Below are 25,951 nucleotides of genomic sequence, written 5' to 3'. Positions count from 1 at the left end.
TTTGAAAGAATAAGCCACATAGAACCCAGTGCCATTTTAGTCTTACAAATACTATAGTTTTTAACCTGTAAAAACTGTCCAGAAGACAAAAATAATACTCCCAAGTATACATAATTCAAAACAACTTGTATAGGCTAATTATTAAAAGACCATCTCTGTCTGGGTGATATTTTACCACCCTTCTTAAACACCATCACTTTTGTTTTTGAAGCATTTATAGTTAATTTATAGTCACAACAGAATTCCTCTAGAATTGTGATTTTCTATTGTAACATTTGTGGAGTATCAGCAAGAATTACAGTATCATTAGAATACATTAGTACATGTACCTCAGAAAGAGAAATCCCAGATAGATCAAATTTAGCAAGTTGCATTATCAAACTATTATAAATTAAAAAGCAGTGGACTCAATCTCACCCTGCAAAACTCCAATTCAATACCAAATGAATCAGTTGTTTCAGCTAAAATCTTTACTCTTGCAGTGACTTTGGAGTATATGTCAATTATAAGGCCAAGAAACTATTTATTCATACCCATTCTTTCTAATAGAGACCATAAAACTTTATGATTAATGATATCAAAAGCACATCAAAAGTTAACAAAAACAGCATAAAGTTTTCCTCTCCTTTTCTACAATTTTAATTGTACCAATGCATTCAATATAAATATTTGATCCTGACACAATCAGCCAGGTCAAAAACCTGCTTGCTCCTGACACAAAATATTGTATTTAATAATCCAATCTTCTAATCTTTTATTTAATAAAAATGTAAATAGTTTACCAATTATTGGAACCAAAGATATAGGCAGATAATTTTTGGGGTCATACACATCGCCTGTTTTATATATTGGAGTAACTGAAGATTCAATCCATTTTGCTGGCAAAGTAGAATTTCTTTTAATACAGTTAAAAACTTCAAATGTTGTAAGAAGAAAATTTTCTGAAAAACACTTTAAATATTCTGTGCTAATAAAATCAATTCCAGATCAGGTACCTGATTTAAAGTAGTTGGTTGCCCCTTTTATCTCCAATGTAAAATCTGTAAAACATTCCATTTCTATCGGAAACACTTTATACACATCCATTGACAATTGATCATCATTAATAAGTAAAGAGTGTTCTTTAGAGAATTTAGTAACATAATAATTGAACCATTTTTCCACAGAAATTCTTGAATTGCCCAATGAACTTTTATGTTTAAAACTATTAATTATTTGCCAAAATGTTTTAGAGTTATTGCATGTCACCAATCTGCTTTTTAAGTTCCAAAAATAAGACTGTTTTTTCTTTTGACAAAATAATTTATATTTTTTTAAATAGTTTTTATATGAAGCATAACATTCATCCATATTTAATTTTTTTCACTTTCTTAAATAATTTTCAGATTTTTTTCTCATGGAGTAATACTTGCTATCATACCATGCATTCGTTGTATGCCTTTTACAAGTTACAAGTTTAACATCATAAATTAAATCTAGAGAGATTGCCACATTGGCTAATACATTCCACCATATCATTGGATGTGAGGTTTCCTCCATATTCATCTAACAAAACTTTATCCAATTTAACAGCAAGTGAAGATTTAAATTCATCCTTCCATATTGCATGTTTACCAGCATATCGTCTATTAGGAACTCCTGATGTTATCAAAGAGATCATTGAAAGAAAAACAAGTGAATGATCAGAGCTTACCTCTGAAAAAACGTATACATCATTTACAATGTTAAAATATATTTCTTGTGACACTATAATCACAGGTCTATGCTGTTCTGCTGGAGAATCTCTCAACGGGAATAAATACAAAATACATTGGGGCCACAACAAGAATGCTTACTAGCTGCCTAGCAGAACACTAAGGTGATGTAAAGAAGGGAAGGCATACCACAGAGCTTACAAAAAAGGAGCTTGAGCAGGGTTACAACCTGCTATGGACCCAAGCAACAATGCTCATATGCTGTAAAAATTGAAAACTCGTCTTTATATGGGAGTCCCTCCTCACGGCAACCTCAGATGCATGCAACACTCCCACTCTTGACCTGCCCAATGTATGGGCAGGTCATGCTGTATAAAGATCCTCATCTGCCATCACATTACTAACATGGGTCTACATCCATGCATGCGCCTCTTTGCAGCATACGTATCACATTGCATGAACGACTTCAAACATGTTCAAAAATTAGTTGCTGGTTCTTAATGGTTTATCAAACATTTTAATTTTTATGTGTTCTGTTCTTCTCAGTATATTCTACTTGTTCTTTTAAAACATTTATTTGCCTGACAATGATGATTATAAATTCGTTGAAAGTACTTGCGATACAAAAGCATTGATAATGCTGAACTCAGTGAATTTCCATCCTACTATACAATATTTGGCATGAGTATTAATCTACAGTATACTAAAAAATCTTTAGACATTTTTACACTAGAAAAAAATATTTACACATGCAAAAAACATTGATCAAAAACAGAAACACAATTTTATTTAAAACTGTGAAAATTTTCACATCACAAAAGTATCTGGACAGAGGAAATAAATGATAGAAAGTGTCAGCTAATTTGCTTAAAAACGTGTTTATGAGAATTTGCCTCAACAATTGAGTTAAAGCATTTGTTTCATATTTGAATTGTTTTATTTTGTCATTGTGAACAATGAAAACAAAAAAATTAACCATTGTTATTAAAGGACTCATTATTAAGGAATAGCAAAAAGGGAAATCTGTGCAAAACCTTGTATAACAGTTTGCATTCCAAAATCCACAATTCAAGATACCATTACAAAACTCCTTATGATAAATAGTGTACATATTATGAAGTTTAGACTATTTACAAAAAATTTTTACATTTTTGAGTCTATCTTTTAATCCTTTACACTACTCCAGAAGTAACAGTTACTATGGTTATTTTGAAGAATAAACTTCTTTTACAAAGGTAAAATAGGTAAAAAATTCACAAAGTTAAAAACGATCCAGTGTCAGCCTTGGTAAAAGAAGTTTATTTTTCAAAATAACCATAGTAACTGTTACTTCTGAAGTAGTGTAAAGGATTAAAAGATAGACTCAAAAATGTAAAAATTTTTTGTAAATAGTCTAAACTTCATAATATGAAGAAATAATATCCTGAGTCAACATTGAAAATTATAAATAGTGTAGTTAATAAAGCTTGAACTGGACATCCTGAAATATTTACCTTAAGACAGAAATGTGTATTTGTCAGGAAAATGAAGAAAATCCAGGAATAATTGCACCTAAGCTTGCTGTTAAGGTTTCTGTAGATTGTAGCAGTGGCATGTGGTGACATTTAATGATAGGGAAGCTGTGCCTGCCCTGGATAGAATCATTGGAAGTGTTATACAATATTTTGGTGTGTAGCATCCATAGCTAAACTGCATCAGGTTGGTGCTCTATAAAGCGCATGCGCGAATGCATATACTCTGACTGCTTTACATAATTCAAAAATTTTCACCATAGAAGCCATCCCGTATTCAACAATACAGCGCTTCCATTGGGAATATGCATATAAGAATTTATATTTGAATATACAATAGAAATCTTATCACTTTTTTCACATGTAGTATAGAAATTTGTAATAAGATATATAATGAGGTTATAATAAAATATTATTTTTAATTAATTCAAAGTATGTTAAAATATGAGAATAATCATACAATATGTATTTATATTTTAGAAAATAGAAGGGAAACTCTTCCTCTTCCACAGCTTCCATGAACAGCACGCCACTAGATTGTAGAGTACGTAAATCTGCAGAAACTGTGAGAAAAACTTTAAAAGCAAGTAGCTATAAAGATTTCATGGCTAAGAAAAAACCATTCATCAACAGAAAAAACCAGAAGTGAAGGTTTTAACCTTCACTTCTGGTTTTTTCTGTTGATGAATGGTTTGCAAAAGAGTTTTATACAATACAAAATCAGTAACATTTTGGAAATCTGTTTTGAGGTTGGATGATCCAAATTCAATTTGTTTGGTTCAAATGATTGCATAAAAGTACGGAGAAAAGCTGGAAAATCTTTAAAAATAAAAAACTTGATCCCTACAGTAAAATGTGGAGATGGTTTAGTGCTATTTGTCTGCAAATAGTGCTGAAACACTGCAATTTGTTGATGGAATAATGAATCAATATGTGTATAAACAGATTTTAAATAAAAATGTTCAGAAATCAGTAAGAAAATTGAAGACAAGGTAAGGATTAGTTTTCCAGCATGACAATGATCCAAAGCACACTTTGAAAATCAGTCAGTTTTTTGATATGCACTGTGTAAAAGTGCTTCCTTGGCCTCTACAATTACCCTATCTCAACCCTATTGAGCCTTTGTTGGATCACATTGAACAAACAATCAGAACATAATCAATAATAAACAAAACTGAACTTAAAATCATCATCAGAGTTTTAAATTTAATAGATCAGGGATGGTGAACCTTTTTGAGTCCACGTGCCATATTGTAAGCATACTTAGCTTTAAAGATGTTAATGCATGCCAATGTATTAGACTTCGAATAATGATATTTAAAGAAATTAAACGAATACGCTTTAATTCGAATAAATGTAAAAAATCTGATTGAAAAAAATGATCAGGTGATAAACAGAAAGGATGATTGAAAAAGACAGAAATCATATGATACATTACGTGCCAGATGATTTCTCTTACGTGCCATTTTGGGCACGTGTGCCATAGGTTCGCCACCCCTGTAATAGACAAAACTGTTACAAAAATTTGGATGAATCAATGCCTAGTTGTTTAGGAGCTGTTATCAGGCCCAACTCATTCTTAAAAGTATAAAATATTTTGTTTTATCATTATTTATTTCTTGTCTGGATACTTTTGTGACCTAGTGCATATATATTGATAGATATATATTTATATATATAAATATCTTGTAGTGTTTCTGAAATAAATATATATATTTACTTCTGAAACACTACAAGATATTTAGTTGAAAATTTTTATATGATTTTTTTTGCTACAGGAAGCCTGCATTTTTAAACATTTTTATTTGTAATTTTTTTTATCATAGGCAGAGATGTGAAGAGAAGCATATTTCTGTATAAAATGTGAGTAATTCCACTGAAAATCTAAGATTACCCAAAACACAACACATCCTATGAAAAAATGTAAAAGAAACTTTCTTTGCTAAATTTGATGTGGATTAAAAACACATAAAAATTAATTAGTTTTTTAGTGGTATCACATATGTTTTGTACAGAAATATGCCTCCTTCACATCTCTGTCCATGGTGAAAAAAATCACAAACAAAACCCTTTCAAAATGTAGGTTTCCTGTAGCAAATACCATACAAAAAAAATTTCAGTAAATATCTTGTATTGCTTCTGAGATATTAAGAGAAAAGAAAACATTTTTGTAGCACTTTAACCCTTCTTTATTTCAAATATTCCTTCATTTTGGAATACTAGCATTTTCCTGATTAAACTTCATTTTAATGTTCTATCACTTCCCAAAGTTTGGCCAGTCTTAACATCTTGTATACACAAACTGGACCCAAAATTCAAAAGTGAAGTTTCCAAACATTTCATATTTTTCAAAGAAAACTTTTTATTCTATCATACTCTCTAAATATGTTATTTTTATTTTAAAAAGTCTGACATCAAAATAATCTCAGAATTTCATAGCCAAATCTTAAAATTACTTAATTTTAGTCAGAGTACTATGATTATATAACCCTTCTACATAAAGTTGTTAATTTTTTTCATATTACTTTATAATTTTTATCTTGATTAATTCACTTCAGTAAAAAATCAATTTAAAATATAAAGGATCTGTTATCATAGTCTAATATTTCTATGAATATTGATTTTAATTCAGCAGATTAAAAATTATTAAAACTGAAAAAATTTTTAAATTTAAATTATCAGTAAACATTTTTGTTTCATACAATTTTTAAGCATATTTTGATATGAAAAATTTACTAAAAAAAATTTGTGTGATATGCTTTTTCACCTCCTCTTCAAGATCTGAACCTTACTGATCTTTTCTTTCTCTTTTACACTTTGTTATGTATATTGTGATATCCTGATTTATATAGACACTAAGCCCACCTTACACACTTTTCTAGTAATTAAATTTAATTAAAACAAACATTTTCAGCCTGATTGAAAAGCCTTTGTCAGGTTTTTAAATAGAGATTATATTTTGGAATAAAGTATTCTTTGTTCCAAAAATATGTATTCCTTTATTAAATAGAATATCTATTTAAAAACCTGACAAAGGCTTATCAATCAGGCTGAAAATGTTTGTTTTAATTACATTAAATTACTAGAAAAGTGTGTAAAGTGTGTTTATTTTCTTTATATACTGTGGAAGTTCCAGCTTCAAATATTATTGATATCCTGATTTATTTAATATAGTATAAATTTGTTTAATAAAATTTGTATATCATTTTAAAATTAATGAGAAATGCTTTTAAAAATATTTAATAAATAAAGAATTATTTCCAGAAAAAAATGATTCTAATCAATACCAAATGATCTGCCATGTTATTTGGATATAATATGGCAGATCATTTGATATTCAAGATATTGGGTTTGTGGATTTATTCTTTATATATGATTCTAATCTTTTAAAAGTTTAAAATGTGAAAAAAACTGTATTTGATAAACAAAACTTTAAAAATTGTTTATTTAAAAATAATATCTAAAATTAAAAGTTCAATCTTCAAGTAAAACTTTTTAATTTGAAATCAAACATAATTATTTTTTTTTTAAATAAGTTGAATATTTATCAGTACATTATGTTAAAAATACTTTAAAAAGCCTGGTTTTTTTTATTCTTTTTGTAATATATTAGAAACTATTTTATTATATTATAGTTAATTTTTGAGTAAAAAACTTTTAGAAGATAATTAAAATTTAAAATTATTAAGATGGTAATAAATATACTTCATAAAAAAAATGCATTATTTTGTATTGACAAAAATTGTTAAAAATATCAACAATTTTATGGTAACAAAATGAAATGTTTAATATACTTTTTCTTTAATTTTAAATCATTATTAAATATACCTTTATTTGTTCTTGTAGTTGTTTTTCGTGTTGTTCAGCAAGCTGTTGTTGCTGTTGCTGAAAACGCTGTAATAACAACTGCTGCTGTATTTGTTGCTGTTGTTTAAGTTGCATCAGTTGTCTTTGAAATTGTAAATGCTGTTCTTGTAAAGATGATGTTATAACAGAATCATTTATAAGATTATTAGGTAATTCTCCAGACTGATCTCTTTCAACTATAGAAGACTGAACATAACCAGGATTTGATATTTCTGTTATAAAATGAAATTTTAAAATTATAAATTGTTAAATAATAATAAAAAATAGCAAACTTTTTATTTCTATTTAATTCACTTGGAAATAGATTTAAATATAATACAAAACATTAGCTTTATTACTATATTTTCAAAAATTTATCATTTACATTTATATCTAAATTGTGCAATTAAATTTATTTATCAATAGTCAATACAAATTGAAAAATGTAATATTTACTTTAAAACTTTTAATGTGGATAGTTAATTATATTGTATTTTTACTTTATTATAGGCCTACAATAAACTGCCAACTAATTAAAAGTAATCAAGAATTAATTATAAATTAAATAATATATATTAAAATCCATTTAACCAAACCTTGTGTCTATAGATTTTTATTTATTAATGAAAATAAACATTTTAGTTCCTTTGCCTTATTTATTGATCTTTATAAATTCAATTATATCTGCTACAGATAATTTTTGTTAAATATAAATTAATATTTTACAAAAATTATCTGTTATTGTTTACACAATTTCAAAATTAAATATATCCTGTAAAAATTGTGATGGCTTATAGTGTAATAGTTTTCTTACCTTTCTAGTGTGATTTGAATATACTATTTAATGAATTCATGTGTAACTTAACTGACTCAACACAAAAGTTATAAGTCAATACCATTATGTGAGACAAAAGTATTCTTAAAGATTCATTTGCTGTGTAGAAAATGGTGTAAAAACAAAATTCTTAAACAAAACCATCAAAAAAAAATTATTATTAACTTTATGTAAATGAAAAATCATTCAATTTTCTGAAATTGCATTAAAATGAGTTTAAGCATTTTGATAATAAATATTGCAGTGTCTAATAATTTTGTTATATATGTTACCAGCAAAGTCCAAAAAGCAGCATACATAAGTTTCCCTAGGCAATGTGTAATTTGTTGTAATTATTTCAGGCTTTATCTGAAATGTTACTGGGCAAAACATAGGTCTGCCAAATGTTAACTAGTTTTTGATTTTAAATGTTAGTTTGATAAAATGTTAACTAGTTTTACACATTTTGAGTATGTTTTTAATATTTTTTGTAAACTTACAAAGATGTCTTATACTGTAATTTAATTGTTTACAAAAAATTAATTTAGAAACTCCAGTATGACATTTGCTAATCCATAAAGCATTTGGGTTTGTAATGGTATATTTAAAACATTACATGGATGCCAATAAAGTAAAATTTTATTATTTAATTTGTTTAATTTTCATCTTAATGCAAATTTTACAAAAAATACATGCAATTAAATAAACAAATAAAGGTCATAAATATCAAAACCAGTCTAGATAATCTCTGAATATAGGCTTGACTAAAACCTGAAGATTGTTATGAACTAACCAACTTAAACCCATTGTTATCTGCCATCGTCTTCAAATACTAAACACACAGTAGCACAGTCTTGCTCTATCATGTATCAAAAGTACTTGTATTATAATTACTTTCAACTGTACATTGATATAATATGCAACTATAATGAAAATAAGTAAAAAAAACAAAAAAAATACTAAATAAATAAAGATGCAAGTTGTTTAGTTAATTCAGTTTGAACCATTGATTTTGTTAATTAATTAATGTCATACAAATTTGATTTGGTAAATTTTGATTAATTTTATTCCCAAAAGTAAGCAAAACTACTATCATAAAAGCAGTAATCTATTTAAAGAAAAAGACTTCATTTGTTCTGTGCTGACAGTAGCAAACCAAGGAGGGGCCCAGAAAGGCCCCCTTACTATTGTGAATTCACTTGCAGGGAAAACAAACACCTAGAAGAGATTTCTTAAAGAACTTCACACTGAAATATGAGGGAGACCAAAAAATAACCTAAATTTATTTATAAAAAACTGTGTATTTATTTTCTATGTTCAAACTTTAGTCACTTCAAAGTAAAGCTTGATGCAATGCACTTATCAAGACAATTTTTTTCTACTGCTCAAAATAGTTTTTGAATTCATTAATTTAGTTTAGTGCTTCTGACATTTTTTGTTTCACCTTTGAACAATGAACTTTTCTTTGAGGACTTTTTCATCCAGGGAAACAAAAAACAAAAGTCACATGGGGCAAGATTGGGTGAATAGGAAGGGTGAAGAATAGAGGTCATACCATTTTTGGCCAAAAACTGCTGAACACTCAGAACAGCATTGCCATGTTGGAAAACTCAGTTACTTGTTTGCCATAACTCAGGATATTTCCTTTCAAACCTGATCAAAACTTACAGATAAAAACTCTGGTTAATCATTTGACTCACAGGAACAAATTCTTTGATGTGAGAGGAACAAATTCCTCTCACATCAAAAACAGACAGGAAAACATATTGAAAAAGTCTCAAAGAAAAGTTCATTGTTGCAAAACACAGCATCTCACATCATCATCATCATGTAAACCGATGCAGATGGGTTCACTGAACACTTATCTAGTGCAGAGAGCTTGTGCTAGAAGGAGCCTGCCATCCAGAAGAGAATTCCAGTCTTTTTTGGATCACCCACTTCTATGTTGATAGTTGAAGGCAGCATAAACTATAATCCAAATTTCAAACTCACTAGATGAAATAATGACATACATGATGCTATAAAAGAAAGAATCAAACAAACACAGCATATATTTAACAACTACAGTGGGGAAAAAAGAAGTTTATCTTTTAGTGACAAATTGTCCATTGTTCTTTGAAGAAGCTACTATGCCTAGACAAAGAAGACAAGATCATTTATCCAGTAGAGTTTGAGCATGATCATATTGTGGAACTTTGCAAAACAAGTTGCTCTTTTAGTAATAAAGTTCAAAGGATAAATTTGTTGATTAAATCAAAATTACGACCATACAAATATTTTGGGTCAGAACACAATAATCCTTTTTAATAGTCCAACCAGAGACAGATGGTTACAACTTAAAACCGATGAAATGACATTAAAAAATACATACAATACAATTGATGCTGACCAATTGTATTGTATGTATTGGATGAAGAGGGAATACACACCGGCAACAGGTTAGAAGAGTAGTTGTTACTATTTTCCAGTGTTGAGATGGAGATTTGTAGTGTTTTCTGTAGTTTTTAGTATTTATGACCTGATCCTGTATGGCAATCATGAATCCTTCTGTCTCCCCAAAGAAGTCTCCCTGAGCTAACCAGCTGTTTGATGCAGTTTTGTCAACAAAATTCTGGGCCAGGTCATAAGGATGCTTGCCATGGAATGCCTTTTGATCAAGCCCACGATTGCTTAATGGTGCCTATGCTTTTTATGTGTTGTGTTGTGTCCATATGTTGTGAGTGTAAATTTAATGGTGTGTTATTTGAGTCTGCTAGAGTTACTGCTTTATGTAACTGTGATGTTTCTTGCTTTTTGTAGAAAAACTCTTGCAGTGTCCATGCAAGAGCAATACATACAATACAACTGACACTGACCCCTGTATTGTATGTATTTTTTAGTGTCATTTCGTCAGTTTTAAGTTGTTACCATCTGTCTCTGGTTGGACTATTAAAAAGGATTATTGTGTTCTGACCAAAAATATTTGTATGGTCATAATTTTGATTTAATCAATAAAGTTGCTCTTTTCATCAAATTGCAGACTGAGTTGGATGACAGGTATCAGTACTGGTATGACAGTGATGTCAAGGGTCAGAAGAGTATTTCAGCACTCAAATGCATGGTTCCAGACAACACAAAGTTATACATACTTAACAGCACTGATATATCAAGAGCACAGCTGTAGCAGAACAGGTACCCACAATGTGACAAATTTAAGTTCTGTTGTATATATCTACAAGAATGATATGCAATTGTCTTTTGGAAACTGCACTATGAGCATGTGTGTCACTGGCACGATTATCACTGAACCCTCATCACCATTAAAAATGTTTGCAGTGGTGTTGAGAACGAGTTCATCGGAGGAGAGAATGGCAGTCTTCAGTAATGAAGGCCAATTCTGTTTCAGAGCATCTGATGGTCAGTTAGGTCATTTACATATTTGAAGGCATCTAGATGAATGATTTCTTCCATTGTGCATCTGTTAGTGACACACAGGGCCCATGCCAAGTATCAAGATCTACAAAGTGATTAGTGATCACTCTTATATGCATCTGATGTTCGTACAGGATACACTGAAAAGCAGTATGTCAGTGACATTGTACAACCAATTGTCCTGCCATTTTTGAATGGAATCCTAAGTACAAATAAAATCTGTCTATACCACTTGGACAACCCAACATGCTCTTCAGGCAATGCACCAACTTCCTTGGTCATCATGTTCTCCAGACTTGTTCCCATTGAGCATGTCTGGAACTAAATCAGCCAAAGACTTTTCCATGCACCTGAGCAATGACCATCTCTCAATTATGCATTCAAGTAGATGGTACATGAAATGCTATTCCTCAGTATAATATCTAGCATTTCTATGACCAATTGCATGCCAGATTGCAGGTTTATATTGCTGCTCATGGAAGTTCAGCACCTTATTAAAATGTGCCTGATGTAAAATGCAATGTAACAATATAGTATATGTATTGTTAATGAGGCTGTAACAGCAAATGTGTATGAGGAAATTTTAGAATCATTTCTTATTCCAATAATCAAAGATCACTTTGGTGATGCTGATGATGATTTTAGGATGATAATGGCACATCATTGAGTCAAATAAATTTTTAAAAAATTTTTGAAGTTTAAGGGCATTAAAACATTAACCTGGCCTGTAAATGGCCCAGATTTAAACTACATTGAAAATTTATGGGCAATGTTGAAAATGCTAGTTGATGAAAGGGCACAAACTAAGAAAGATGAACTACAAAAAATCATTAAAAATTAGCTGGAGTAAAATAACTTCAGAAACCTACAATGAATTAATTTTCACAATGACAGACAAAAACTATAAGATCAAGAGGAAAACCAACAAAATATTAACTTCTATTATTTTGTATGTGATCCTTTTATTATTCCTGTTCAAATACTTTTCTTGACTTCCTGTGTGTTCAAAAACTTTTTCTTATATTGCTTTATGTAAAAAATTTTTTTGGAAAATTGATTTGTTTTATTTATTTGAAATTGCAAGTAATAAAGACATAATAACCTAATGAATAAAAAATATATTTTTGTTTTGAATGTTACATTTTTATTTTTTTGTAAAATGAGCTCAAAATAAACAATGTTATTTTCTCATATCATGTTCAAATACATTTGGAAAAATATATTTGAACATGATATATTTTAAAGAGCATAGATGGTTTAGATATTACAGTTTATTATAAAATTTGATTTCCTCTTCTAAATCATTCTAAATTCATTATCCTAACCTATATTTTATACAGAAAAATGCAATTTCATCATCTCTATAAGCTTAATCTGTCCATATTTGTACATTTTTCAAATATCTGTTTTCTGTTTTTTATTGTTTATCTAATTGAACTTAAAATAAAGAATATATATACCATATTTACTTGCATATAAGACAAAGTTTTATTCATTTATCACAGCTTCATATTCTAGGTCGTCCTATATGCACGAGCAAAAGATTCTTTGCGATTTTGTAAATAATTTTTGTGAACCGTGTATTCACATTTTTTACGAGATGCTCACCCTCTTGTATTTAAAAACATAAGTATTTTATCTGGGTTGTTTGAATCATTCTTGTATATTGTCAGGAGTAAAGATAAATAGCAATAGGAAAAGCAAAACTTTTCAATTGCTATTCATTGAAAAGCAAAGCTTTTCAATTGAATTCAAGATTGAAATTACAAAATCACACGGGAGGCGATATAAGTTTTAATCCATTCCCACATGAAAACAGATGATTATTCAGAAATCAGAATTCGGAGAAACTCTTAAGTATAATCGACGGAGAGTGGATTCAACTGTTAAAAATTGGCAAAAAAACATTCCCGATTGTCCATCTTTACATGAACAAATTATGTTGTCAATTTTACAAGATTTTTCCTTAAAGTTTAAAATGCCAGTAATTTTTGTAGGACAATGTGTGCATTTATGTGCATTTGATATTTTACTTTTGATTAAACGAAATAAAATTAGAATTGTATTAATAAATCTAATTTTCTTTATTTCGATCTTTAAAGTCATACCTCATCCTATATGCAAGATCGTCTTATATGTGAGTAAATATGGTATATAAATTCTTTTGTTCAGTTACAACTCCAGTATCAACTTATTCCTTTTTTTCAAAATTTTTATTAATTCTGAAAAAACAGTTTAAGGAATATATATATTATATATACAGGGTGGGCCAGTGAAAACGAAACGGCAGAGTGTTCGTGTTCTTCCAAGCAAAGCGCTCGGACAGGTCGATCTTTTGCTTGAGGGGACATCTTTTGCAATAAAGTTTTTGCGATTCTGAATACAAAAGACAACAAAAAATTTTAAAAACTCATTTATTTTGTATTAACTAAACAAACATTTATTTCGAAAAAAATGTTTGTTTAGTTAATATTCAGAATCGCAAAAACTTTATTGCAAAAGATGTCCCCTCGAGAGTAAAATCGACCTATCCGAGCACTTTGCTTGGACGAACACGAACACTCTGCCGTTTCGTTTTCCCTGGCCCACCCTGTATATATACTGAATATATAATTTCAATTGAAATGATAGATGACAGAAGGTATATTTCAACAATATAAAATATAGAAGAAACTAAATCATCTTCATTCTTCCATAATGTCCAATCACAAGGAATAAAACAGTTTATCTTCTTAGAGATGACCTTTCATTACAGACTACACCTCTGAAAAATTATATAAAACAGTTTAAAAATTGGACATGATAGAAGAATGAAGATGACTTAGTTTCTTCTACAAGGTGGTGCACAAAAAAGTAGCCCGCCTCCTATATCCAGCAGGCACCTCACTCTGAATTGAAGGAGGTAAATATAATTTAAAGCAGAAAGTGTATGCTAATAATCCGCATATCCTGGACAAACAAACTCAAGGAAAACATCATGAATGCTATCTGTAGCATCACTGTCAAAGAGCTGCAGGCAGTAACAGCTAACATGCTGTGATGTACCCACAGGTGCATAGACATGGATGGTAATCACTTTCAGCATCTGTTGTAATATGTAGGTAAGTTAATAAAGCTTTAGACAAGTAGTCCACTTGCTCATTCTTCATGTCTACTGGCAGGCTACTTTTCCATGGGCCACCCTGTATATTTCATATTGTGGAATATACCACGTCTGCCTTTTTAACTGAAATTATATATATATTATATATATACATACGTACACATTTTAAAGGTTTTTTGATTTATCATTGACAACTTTTTTAAACTGTTTTACATAATTTTTCAGAGGTATAGCCTCTTGGTTGACCAAATTTATGACCAAAATCATCAGTATGCCAAAATTGAACACTTAAAACAAGCAATTTGTCACTGCTTCGAACTCTCTTGAGGCATCGATCATAAAAAAACCTTGTTGATAACATTGAAAATGCAATTTGGCATGCTATCAGTAAAGGAGGTGTGCAAATAAATTACTAAATTAAACTATTTTGTAGTATATAATTCTTTTACTACATTACTAGTCAATTATATACTTTTGTGGTGCTTAAAATCAGTTTTTTTTTGCAATTTCTGCTATTTGCTGCAATATAGGAAACTATGAGTTTCGACAAATTACGTTCTCATAAATTTCGAACAATATAAAAACAGTAGCTACATCATATGTGTAATTCCTAACCTTCATATAGTAAATTTGTAGCAGTTCTATACTTTTGTGGAGCACTGTATAACATGTGCATTTACCATTACTAATAAATCTGAATACGTATATGTCAGAACAGATTATTATGTGGAAAAGCATGTTTCTAATTTTTCCAGTAACCAGTTCAAAATACATTTTTTATGTCACAGTCTTCATTTGAAGTACAGTAAGACCCCGCTTAATGCTGATTCAATATAATGTGGTCTACTCGAAACCTAAAAAAAGCTCAAAATTTATGCTGATTTAAATTATCGCGACATTTCATTGATTCATATATAATATGATTATTTGCAAAAAAAAAAAAAAACCAGAAATTTCAGAAAAGCTAGGACCTTCATTACAAAAAATGAATTTTACATTTCTGTGTGCATATGTTTATGTGTTATTTAACATATATTATTATACAAATTAAAGTAAAATTTATTTATTTTTGGTTGTGTGTTCCCCTTTCTCTATTTACTCTATGTTAAAATGACCTTGTTTAATGCTGTTTCGCTTAGCGATTTGTCGTCTAGAAACGCATCCCTGCATTAAGTGGGGTCTTACTGTACATAATATGCATGTAATTTATGATGGCATCCATTTTAATTTCTGTTTTCAGTGCTCTGAACCTTGCTGCACTAGTGCTGCAGTGGCTAACTTAAGCAGAAATAGCTTAACTGTCTTTTAACAAAGTGGTTTTAAGTGGTTTTACTAGAAAATATACCTAATATGAACAATAAAATAAAATACATTTAATTGCTATGTAAATTATTGCAAGAATTATCCAGAAAAAGACAATAATCTCTCTCTATATATGATTACAATATTACAGTTCAGTACTGTATTTTATTATCCTATTAGATAAATAGAGTATATTAAGAAGGGCTATTTGGAGAATTGGTTTAGTTTCATACATAAACATTAGAGTTTAACTTTTAAATATGATGTGCTTTAATTTAGCTTCCTCTACTGTGGGTAGAACAATTGATGCAGGATAACATTTTTCTTTCAGTTAAAATACAGAACAAACATTGTGGGACAAAGAACAATCAAGGAATGAAAAATATGGGATAAATTAGCATTACATATATGTCCTTATTTTGGACTGGGGAAAACAACTGATAGATGTGGGAAAATGATTGATACAGGAATGATAGATTGAGGTTTAACTATACATGGTACAATTTCTGTATGTGTGATAAACACATACAGAAATTGTATGTGTTCATCACACCCTTCTACTCTTCTACTGATATATAGAAATTTCTGTTTATGTTTATTTTGAAGCCATTGTTCATTTTACGAGGGTAATTCCAAAAGTAAGGTCTCCAATTTTTTAAAAATACAAAGAAATGCTTATTTTCAATAATGTTCATATCATTTTAAAGCTTGAACATTTATCTATTTTTCTACATAATTGCCATTGTGGTCAATTCATTTTTGTAAGCGCTGTGGCAGTTTTTGTATGCCCATGTCATACCAGTTCGCCACCATGTCACGGGTACCATCTTGCGCACACCTACTGATATTGAAACTTTTCTGTTAAAAATGGGAAACCCCAAGAACCAAAACAGAGAGATCATCCAGAGTGATTCACTGATCTTCACACATGCTTTGCTCAACTGTCACGACTGTCTTGTCGAAAATTGACGGTTTCTTCATTATGAATTTCAGTATGATCAGTTGCAAACTTTTTACACCACTTGAGGACGTTTTTGACATCTATGCACGACTTGCCATACACTTCCGTCAATTGGCGATGAATTTCAATCAGTTTAACATGACATGGCGGCGAGCTGGTATGACATGGGCATACAAATATTGCCACAGCACAAACAAAAATGCATCAACCGCAATGGCGATTACGTAGAAAAATAGATAAATGTTCAAGCTTTAAAATGATATGAACATTATTGAAAATAAACATTTCTTTGTATTTAAAAAAAATTAGGAGACCTTACTTTTGGGATTACTCTCTTATGTGGCCTATTTTATTATATACAATAGTATACTTTGATAAACTTTGAAAAAATTTATTAGATTAATTGCCAAATTATTTTACAGTGTGTTCAGGGTAATAATGTGTTGTGCAAAATTTTATATAATGTATTTGCAATTTACATTTTAAAAATATTATTTAATTACACTTCTTTGTTGTTTGTTCAGTAAAATTTCCAATGGAACCTATAAACCATTTACCAAAAAAATTTTGTATTTAATAATTAATCAAAACTACAAAATTAAATATCCTTATTTATGTTTTTTAGTAATGGATGGGGTAATTACTGTTTTTCTCTATCAAGGAATAAATATCTACCACCGTATTTAAACACTGCTATTTATTTACAAAACTTGCAAATATGGCATAACACTTTGTTGCACTGGACTCTTTATTGTATATTTTTTAAATTTACAAATTTATAAAATCATTTTTATTTTCAGCAAGTTATATGTTCAAAATACGTGCTACTTTATTGTAACAATAAAAATAAAAAGTTACCTTTTCTTTGAATATGGCTAAAATGATTGTTTATCTCCATGTTATGATGAGATCCCAGGTTTTCTATTTAATAATATTTGAGTTTTAATAATTATCTTTAATAAATGAAAAAGGAAATTTACAAATACTATGAAAAAGTTAACAAATTAAATAATTTAAAAAATAATGTTATTAAAAAGAAAATTGCTTATGTTTAATTTTTATTAAATGCAATTAAAAACTTATAAGAATATTTCTGTTGCTGATCTGATCTCATTTTTCTATTTTCTTATAAACAAATCATCATGAAAATATAAGTTTTTATTCCAACTGTCTTAGTTATTAATAAATTCATATTAAAAATGAATAGCAGTACATATTGGCTGTAAACAAGGCTTTCATCAAAAATATCAGCTAGTCTAATGAAAGAATGTTAAATCAATAATTTACAAGACATGTTAAGTATATTTCACTCATCAAATTAATAATAAAATATTAAATATATAAGAATTAATGTAAGGTTATACATCTTGATTCAGCCAAGCTTATACAATGAAAAAAATGAAAAATAATAGAATAATGTATCACTTTCCTGTAGCTCAATCATTACTTGATTAACTCAACAAAAATAACCTTTGTTTTATCTACAAAGTCAATGGTGTATTTAATCTTAAATATTTTCAAACTAGAACTTTTTTAATCTATGATTATTCACAAAAAATTAAAGAATTAAAAATGAATATTTTAATCATGTAGGTTCTTAATTCTTTTTTGATAATACTATATATTTTTAAATTTTTTTTATAATCTAAAGAGTTTCAAAGGTTATTTTATTCCAAGACTAAGAATTTTGAAGGAGTAAAATATTTAATTGGCTAAAAATGAATTTAATGCATTATTGAAGAACTAATCTAACATGAAAAACAATGTACTGATACAATATAGAGTCACTAGTTAGAAAATAAACAGAAAAACAAGATTAAATTTATTTTTTATGTAGATTTAATTTTGCATTAGTACTCAATAATTAAAATTCAAAATTTAGAGCATAAATTCTTATTGTAACTTTCTGGAAATGTTCAATAAATTACATTCCATTTCCAGAAAGCTGTAATAAAAGATCTATATATACTGGATATGAATAGATTTTAAAAATAGATCATCAATATTAGTTTCTATATTTCTAATTTAAAAATTATTATAAAGTGATTTTTAATCAATAAAACATAATATTTAAATTGGAATAGTGATAGATTATTAGAAACATTAAGTAGCTATGTAAATAATTTAAACTGTTATAACAAGTCTGATAAGTGATTAATTTCATAACTTATTTTCATATCCATACAATTTGTTAAAATCAATCTATTCAAAGCTAATAATATTAAGATAAATTAAGCAGTTTACAAATTATAAATCATTTATTTGGATTAGTAGTATGAAATCAAATCAAATTTCTTTTTAACTTATAGTCCACAATTATGAACTACTCTTAGTATATTATTTTGGTTAATCTACAGATTTTGCAGCATGTGTGAAAGTTTGAATTTTTACCTTCAGAATGTTATAAAATTAAAAATTTTTCATAATTGTAAACGAAATGAATCCAAAAGACTCCAATACAGATGTAATAGTTTTGTTTTAGCAATATTTTTGAATGTTCCATTCCAATTTCAGTTATAAATATTGTAACTCTTAATTACAATAAATTATTTTAGAAAACAATCAACTTCAGTTTGATAATTGCTTATTTGGAATTATAATTTAATTTTCAAAATATTTACAAGTTTGCAATATCATCTATAAAATTACAAAATTTCAAATACAGGTAACCCTCAATATATATATAGATAATTCATTCTGTAAATATACTACATATATTGAAACTGAATATATCAAAGTAAAAATCAATAGGAAATAAATTAATTCATGAATTAGGTCATTAAGTTGTCATCAGAAATTGTAATTTTTACATTTATATTTGCTTGGGCAGAATAAAAACATGGAAAAATGAAGAAATCAAATTTTTTAATGTTTACTGAAGAATTAATTAATTAAAGATTTTAAATAAACTACAGTGTTCTTGTTAGGACAGTAGAATCAATACACAAATGTTTTGACCGTGACTCTGACTCTTCAGTTTATTGTACAGTACCTTCAGTATAGTACCTATGTATCAATAGGATATAAATAATTCATTATCACTACTAGGTGCTTATACAGACACTTGACAATTTTATCATCAACTTTTGAAATTGAATTAAAAGTATGATGTATTTTCAACTGTCATATTACAAGATATCCCAAGATGTAATGCCGACTGAGGAAGAGCTAAAACCCAAAACATGTCTCGGCAAATAAGAAATTTCCAAATAAAAGTTGATGATAAAATTGCCAAGTGTCTGTATATGCACCTAGTAGTGATAATAAATTAATCAAAGAAAAGACAACACGGTTTTGAATTATACAAGGATATAAATAATAAAATATTATTTGTGAAATAAGAAATTTTAATAATTATTATTTATATTACAATTTAAAGTTAATAAGAGTCCGAGTCAGTCCATTTTTATTGACTCTAACTCTAACTCCAGTAACTCAAAAACTGCTTCCAACTTTGACCCCACAGCCTTGACAGTTGTACACAAAAATGAAAACAAATTAGAAAATAACATTAAAGATTGATTGTAGAGAATTTAGACTAACCACTAAAGTAGCCCAAAAATGAAAAGCAAAATACAAAAATTTTTAAATTCAGGCAAGATATTTATAAAGTATTGCCTGCAATTGCCTATACAGTTGCTGCCTTGTTTTCTTTTTTCTTCTTATAGTTTTCTGTAAAAGCTGAAGAATTAAAACAAAAAATGTTTGCAAAAATTACATTAAATGTAAAAATAGAAAATCAAACTATTCAAATAGAAGCTTTGCACTAAGAAAACTTAATTTTTCAACTACTAACACTAACACTAAGTAGGGCAATATGTAGTGTGGTAGGAGAGTGGTATTGAAAGAAATCAGTTCAGCATTGCTTCCTCTGAAATCTGTCAAGCTGACAATGTCAACTTTCCTAAAAACAAATCCACATTAACCAACTAATCAAAACCACATATACTGAAGACTACTTGTATAAAACATTAAAATATAAAATTATTACATTTACAATTATTAAGGCAACCCACAATCTACTTTCTTTTTAAAAAATCTACTTTAAAAAAGTAAAAATTCTGCTATATTACACTTTATGACAGAAATTTTGTGCTTTATTCTGCCTAATTTATTATTTTTAATTACACTTGCATTCAGCACACAAAATTTCTTTGCATTTTTATTGATTTACCTGATTCTCAATAGTACTTTCACTGTATATCTTTGTCTGAATCCGATAGATCAGCCACATGAGCCAGTTAAACATGAGGTGAATATAAATGTCCTAATTTTACTTGGTAAATGACAATCTCTTTGGCATAAAAAGATGGTGTAGGGTAGGAAAACTTCTCTCCACATCTATACTGCTAGCAGGAACTAACAATGCTTTTAATGCCAGCCAACTCAAAATCTACATTTCCCTGGTAGAGTGCTTCCAGAAATTTATTATATCATTGCACACTGCTCTGTTTTCATTGTCAAGCAAATCATTGTAGTAGGCTAGTTCTTTCTTTGGTACCTCTTTTTTGGTAAATCTACATAATTGAGAAGTTATACTGTCCATTGCTTGGTTATGATTTGGATCTAGGGCTTCAAGCTCTTTCCAGAACTGCCATGCTGGATGTCTGCCATCTAGATAAAGTTGAAGCTTCAAATCCATATTGAATGGTACCAACAGTTCCCGAATGTCTCCAAGAATTTGCCAAATATCACTTCCTACAATACTGGATTTGGATCCAGGCTGTGACTCCTGTTTCTTGATCAAGTTGCATAAAGCTTCAGTTTGGCTTGCAACTGCATGTAGCTGTTCTTCAAGTCCAAACTGATCAAGTAACTTGCCAAGCTCTTGCAATGCAGCTTCTCCATAGTTTGATTTTCTCTAATCTATGTCACTACAGCATCCCTCCCATTATGATAGTATGAAACTGCTTCTAGCCACATCAAGTAATAACTGATACAGGTGGCAGTGCCAAAGAGTGGTTCTTGGCAGATAGAGTTATCTGCAATGAATGACTTTGTTTGCAACCAGTAAGTTACATAGTACATTCAGAATGCTGTTCTTAGTATGCACTTCCTCAGTGACTAAATATGTAACATGTGCCCAGCATGTCATGTGGAACAATCTTGTGCACACTGGCATGAGTTTCAAAGCAGTAGCATTCATACATGAAGTGTTATCTGTCAAAAGTCCAACAAAATTGTCTAATTCAACATTCAAAAGTTTAAGAGATGCACTTCTTTGACAATGATATCACAGTTGCACTTCTCTACAATCTGTGATTGCACTGGATGGGATGGTTTGTAGGTTCCAAGGCAGACAACCAATGTATTTACAACTTTCCTGTTTTTTTTCACGTCAACTGACTCATCTAATATCAGCAGAATGTTGGCACCTAGACACATTTGTGCAGTAGTGTCTAAATCTTTGTTTTCAACATTGGGGAGAATCCTGCACAAGATGCTTACACTAAGTAAGATTTCACTTCATCCACTTTTGGAACCCTTTATGACAGAAAATGTGCAAGGGTATTCCCACAGAACAGAATACAGAAACCATGTCTTGCCATCTTGAAGGTTTACTACTTCCAGAAGCAATAAACAGCAAGGTTCTTTGCTTTCTGCTACTACTACTCTTCCTTCACAATGTTTTCCACTTGCAATATGTGAACTCAGAGCAAATTTCTTTTTGTAGCTGACCATAGTATTGCACTATTTGCAGTGCAAATTTCCATTTTCCACTACAAACCCTTCATCGGGAAATTTGCGTAATCAAATAGCTGCTGTAACTAGTGTCTTGAACATTATCTTAAGATACAGTGAAATACACTTAATTAGAAATTTAGTTTATTCAAATCTCTACAGCAATATATCAGATATAACTAATGGTTACCAGATCCTGGGAAGATGGGAGCTATGTTGCCAGCTGTTTTTGAATGAAAAGTCACTAAATTTTAAAAAATTTATCTTTTTTGCTACTTACTTGAACAAATAAAAAAAAATACCAAATTATCTAAAGTAAAAATTTAAAAATAAACAAATATTTTATTTAACAAATCAGTAAATTTCTATTTAACATTAATTATAATAAAAACTGCATTTTTTTTTAAAGGAAATGATTAAATCTTCACAAGGTATGAAGATAAAGTTTTTAATATGTAAAAATGACTCTGACAAAGGGCACATGAAAGTAATATAAAGTTAACAGAAAAAATAGTTATAAATTTGAAAAGTATAAATAAGAACTGAAATATGGTAAACAAGATTCATATATTGTATTTTCGTGTGGCTATATAAAAACGAGAAAATCTCTATTGTTGGCTTATTTGGATGCAGGTGCCAGTAACCCACTATAGCCATAAAAAAAACTTGCTATCTTGCTAGCGAGTTGCTATAGTTGGCAATAAGGTACGAAGAGAGAAGATGTGGGAGTTAGACTGGGCTGTAGGTAAAAATACAGAAACCTTGTCAAAGTTCCTTAATTCTGCTTTATTGCTTAATAAGTTTTGTATAACAACTGGAAATGCACTCATTTCATGGTTTCAGTAAGCAACCCACGGTCGTATTCAGATATTACTTTGTCTGCTTTACTTGCTTTTTGGGTTGGCTTAACAATTATAATCAAAAACTAAATATAATGTTAATAAATACTTTATGCAGCAATCTATATGTCAAATTATTAATTTGAACAAAGCAACATCATATATTGATGCAAAAACAAAATTACAACTTAATGTACCATAATTTCCTACAAACATTCTACAAAAGTAGCTAGAATGCATAGCCTATATCTGTTTGCAAATTTATTTTAAAAGTTATGTGCAAAAAAGAATTACAGTATGATAATTATTCCAATTTACATAATCAGTTTTAATCAGATATTAAATTTGACCTAGTAATTTCAACTTTCAGTGTTTATATTTGACATAAATCTAAATCAAGAGTTTAAAAATTGTTGATATCTAAATTTGTAACACATTTTAAAAAAATATTAATAAATTATATTCAAAATAATCTTTCAACAAAATATTTATTAGGTTACTGGATGTTTCTATAAATAAGTCCTCTCCAAAATTATGGTAAGTATAAGATTTATTGTGACACAAAAGAACCAAGTCAAAAGTATCAGACAACTTTCAGTACCTTGATTTTAGAAATTTCTCCTGAAACAAAGAACAAGGAATGCAAGTATCTTTTCCAGACCACAGATTAGTTCATTATTATAGTAATTTAAAAATAAATAGTTTATGAATACAGTCTGTAAGAATGGATATTCCTATTCTTATAGACTGCAATTTTAAAGACATACATTCTTAAGTAGTAACAGTGTTAAAATTATGTAAATATCTGCTATTTGTAAATTGATTATTTTGTTGTTATTATGTTTATTGGGCTGCAATTTTAAAAAATTGTAGACTTAGAAATTCTCACTGTCATCTGTCTATCGTTCCTTAATGTTGAGAATGGAGTTAGATAAATGAAAGTTGAGACCAGATGTGGAAAGCTTAGGGGGAAGAAACCCAATTAACTATATACAAACTTCCAGTTTGAACTGAAAGTTGTGTGAATTTAATTAAAAAATTTCCACCTGAAAGGAGTTAGTTAGATGATTGGCATGACTATTGCTAGCAGGAAAAGTATGATGTACAGGGGCAAGACACTATTAATTTGAAGTGAAGAGCATATATTTTAAATTAAATAAATTAAAAATATGATTAAAAATTGTAGCCCGGCATTGTGACAATGTCAATAAATATCTGCTTGTTATAAATAGTTTCAGTTACTTTTTATTTTATTGAAAATACTTCAATTTGCCCATACAAAATCTTTTAGAAAAACGAAATCATCATTTAACAATGCTAAACTGAAACTGATCGAAAACTAGAAGTTTCCAAAAGGGCTAATTACACAAGTTACTGTATAAACTACATAATAACTACCCGTGGCATAAATTCGACCTTGTCACTAATTTAATGAATAAGCTATGCTCATTGCATTTTTTGTCAGATAGCTATAACTATTCACTACTTAAAAAACTGGATTCAATTATAAATAACAAAACAATACCAGTAATCATCAGATAGCTATCAGCCAATTGTAGAAAAATTTCTACTGCACAGACTATTTGAGAGCAGGGTCTACTGATGACTCTACTGAGTACCAAGAATAATGGCAAACAAAACAAAGGAGCGAAAAATTAGTAAACAAAAGCATCAGACACATTGGAGTATACATGAGAATACATATTAAGAAATATAGTAATTTTATCTACAATACATTAATATAAGTATGTTACATTAAAACAATTAACAACCTCACATTATAAAGTAAGATTCACTTAACTCTGACAATTAACATAAAAACTGTAGCTTTTTAAATCAAAATCAATTCTCAAAATCTTACAATTACTATACAACATTATAAGATATGTTCTTTCTTAAAAATACTCTGCCAATATTATGATAAATCTCATTTTAATATTCTAAATAAGGTTATCCACATCAGAATTGGAGTTAGTCATCAATCTTATTTCATTGCTAATCTACAAAATAAACTTTTAACCACCTGAAATTGGCCAGTTAACTAACTTGGAAGTTTATTCCAAAGATTTACACTCATGCAACACATAGGAGGTAATTCTGTAAATTAAAGTGTATTTACCTTGAGATTAAAATTTATGCAACCAGCCATTAATAAGATTTACTTTATACTGAAACTACTTATTTTCCATAGTTAAGTCTAGATCTTATTTGCAAAATATATCCACTATCAAAACACAAAACAAATTCCAAAAATTCAAAATAAATTCACTAAAGCCTGATTTTAAAAACTTACATACTTTTGTGAAGTAAATACTAAAATATACAAACTTATGACATTTAAAAACTAACTATTTCTAAGATAAAATTAGTATGTCCTGATAAAGAGAATATAATTACAGCCAAGTAGCTTAGCTAGTCAGAGAATTCAGCATGAGATCAGAACCTGTCTTGACAACATCTGAAACCAAAATTACTTTTCAATCTAGATCTTTGTTTCTCTGAATGAACATGTAAATTTTATATACAGTAAACCCCCATGAATTCTGACTAACAGGATATGAAATTTGTCTGAATTTATAAAAATGGATTTTACCCTGCTATCTTCCATTTTTATAAATTCAACAATGTAGAAAACAAGATGGGTATACAATATAGTAATTTATTATGATCTGCACTATAAGAGTTTTACTGAGCTTTAGTAAGTTATACTGCTGAATTCATTATTACAGGAAATGAGCTCAAAAAATTTCATGACATTACAGTAACAGCAACGTACAGTTTTTAGTAA

The 25,951-nt window shown here is 28.9% G+C and overlaps 1 protein-coding gene across 2 annotated transcripts in view; it reads right to left on the bottom strand.

The window, feature by feature from the left end:
- Positions 1-25,951, bottom strand: part of LOC136988159 (histone deacetylase 4-like) — a 218,772-nt gene that overhangs the window by 121,748 nt on the left and 71,073 nt on the right. For both annotated transcript variants that reach the window (XM_067285980.1, XM_067285979.1), the window contains 2 exons: positions 17,501-17,563; positions 7,034-7,284 (listed from right to left, as the gene is read on the bottom strand). In XM_067285980.1, coding sequence (XP_067142081.1) covers positions 7,034-7,284; positions 17,501-17,563 — 314 coding nt within the window. The remainder of the gene's footprint in view (positions 1-7,033; positions 7,285-17,500; positions 17,564-25,951) is intronic.

The sequence above is a fragment of the Centruroides vittatus genome, unplaced genomic scaffold (assembly GCF_030686945.1).
Source record: "Centruroides vittatus isolate TY-2023 unplaced genomic scaffold, ASM3068694v2 scaffold_324, whole genome shotgun sequence".
In the NCBI taxonomy this organism is placed as follows: Eukaryota; Metazoa; Arthropoda; class Arachnida; order Scorpiones; family Buthidae; genus Centruroides; species Centruroides vittatus.
The sequence above is the reverse complement of the archived record's forward strand: the minus strand, read 5'-3'. Positions and strand labels throughout refer to the sequence as shown.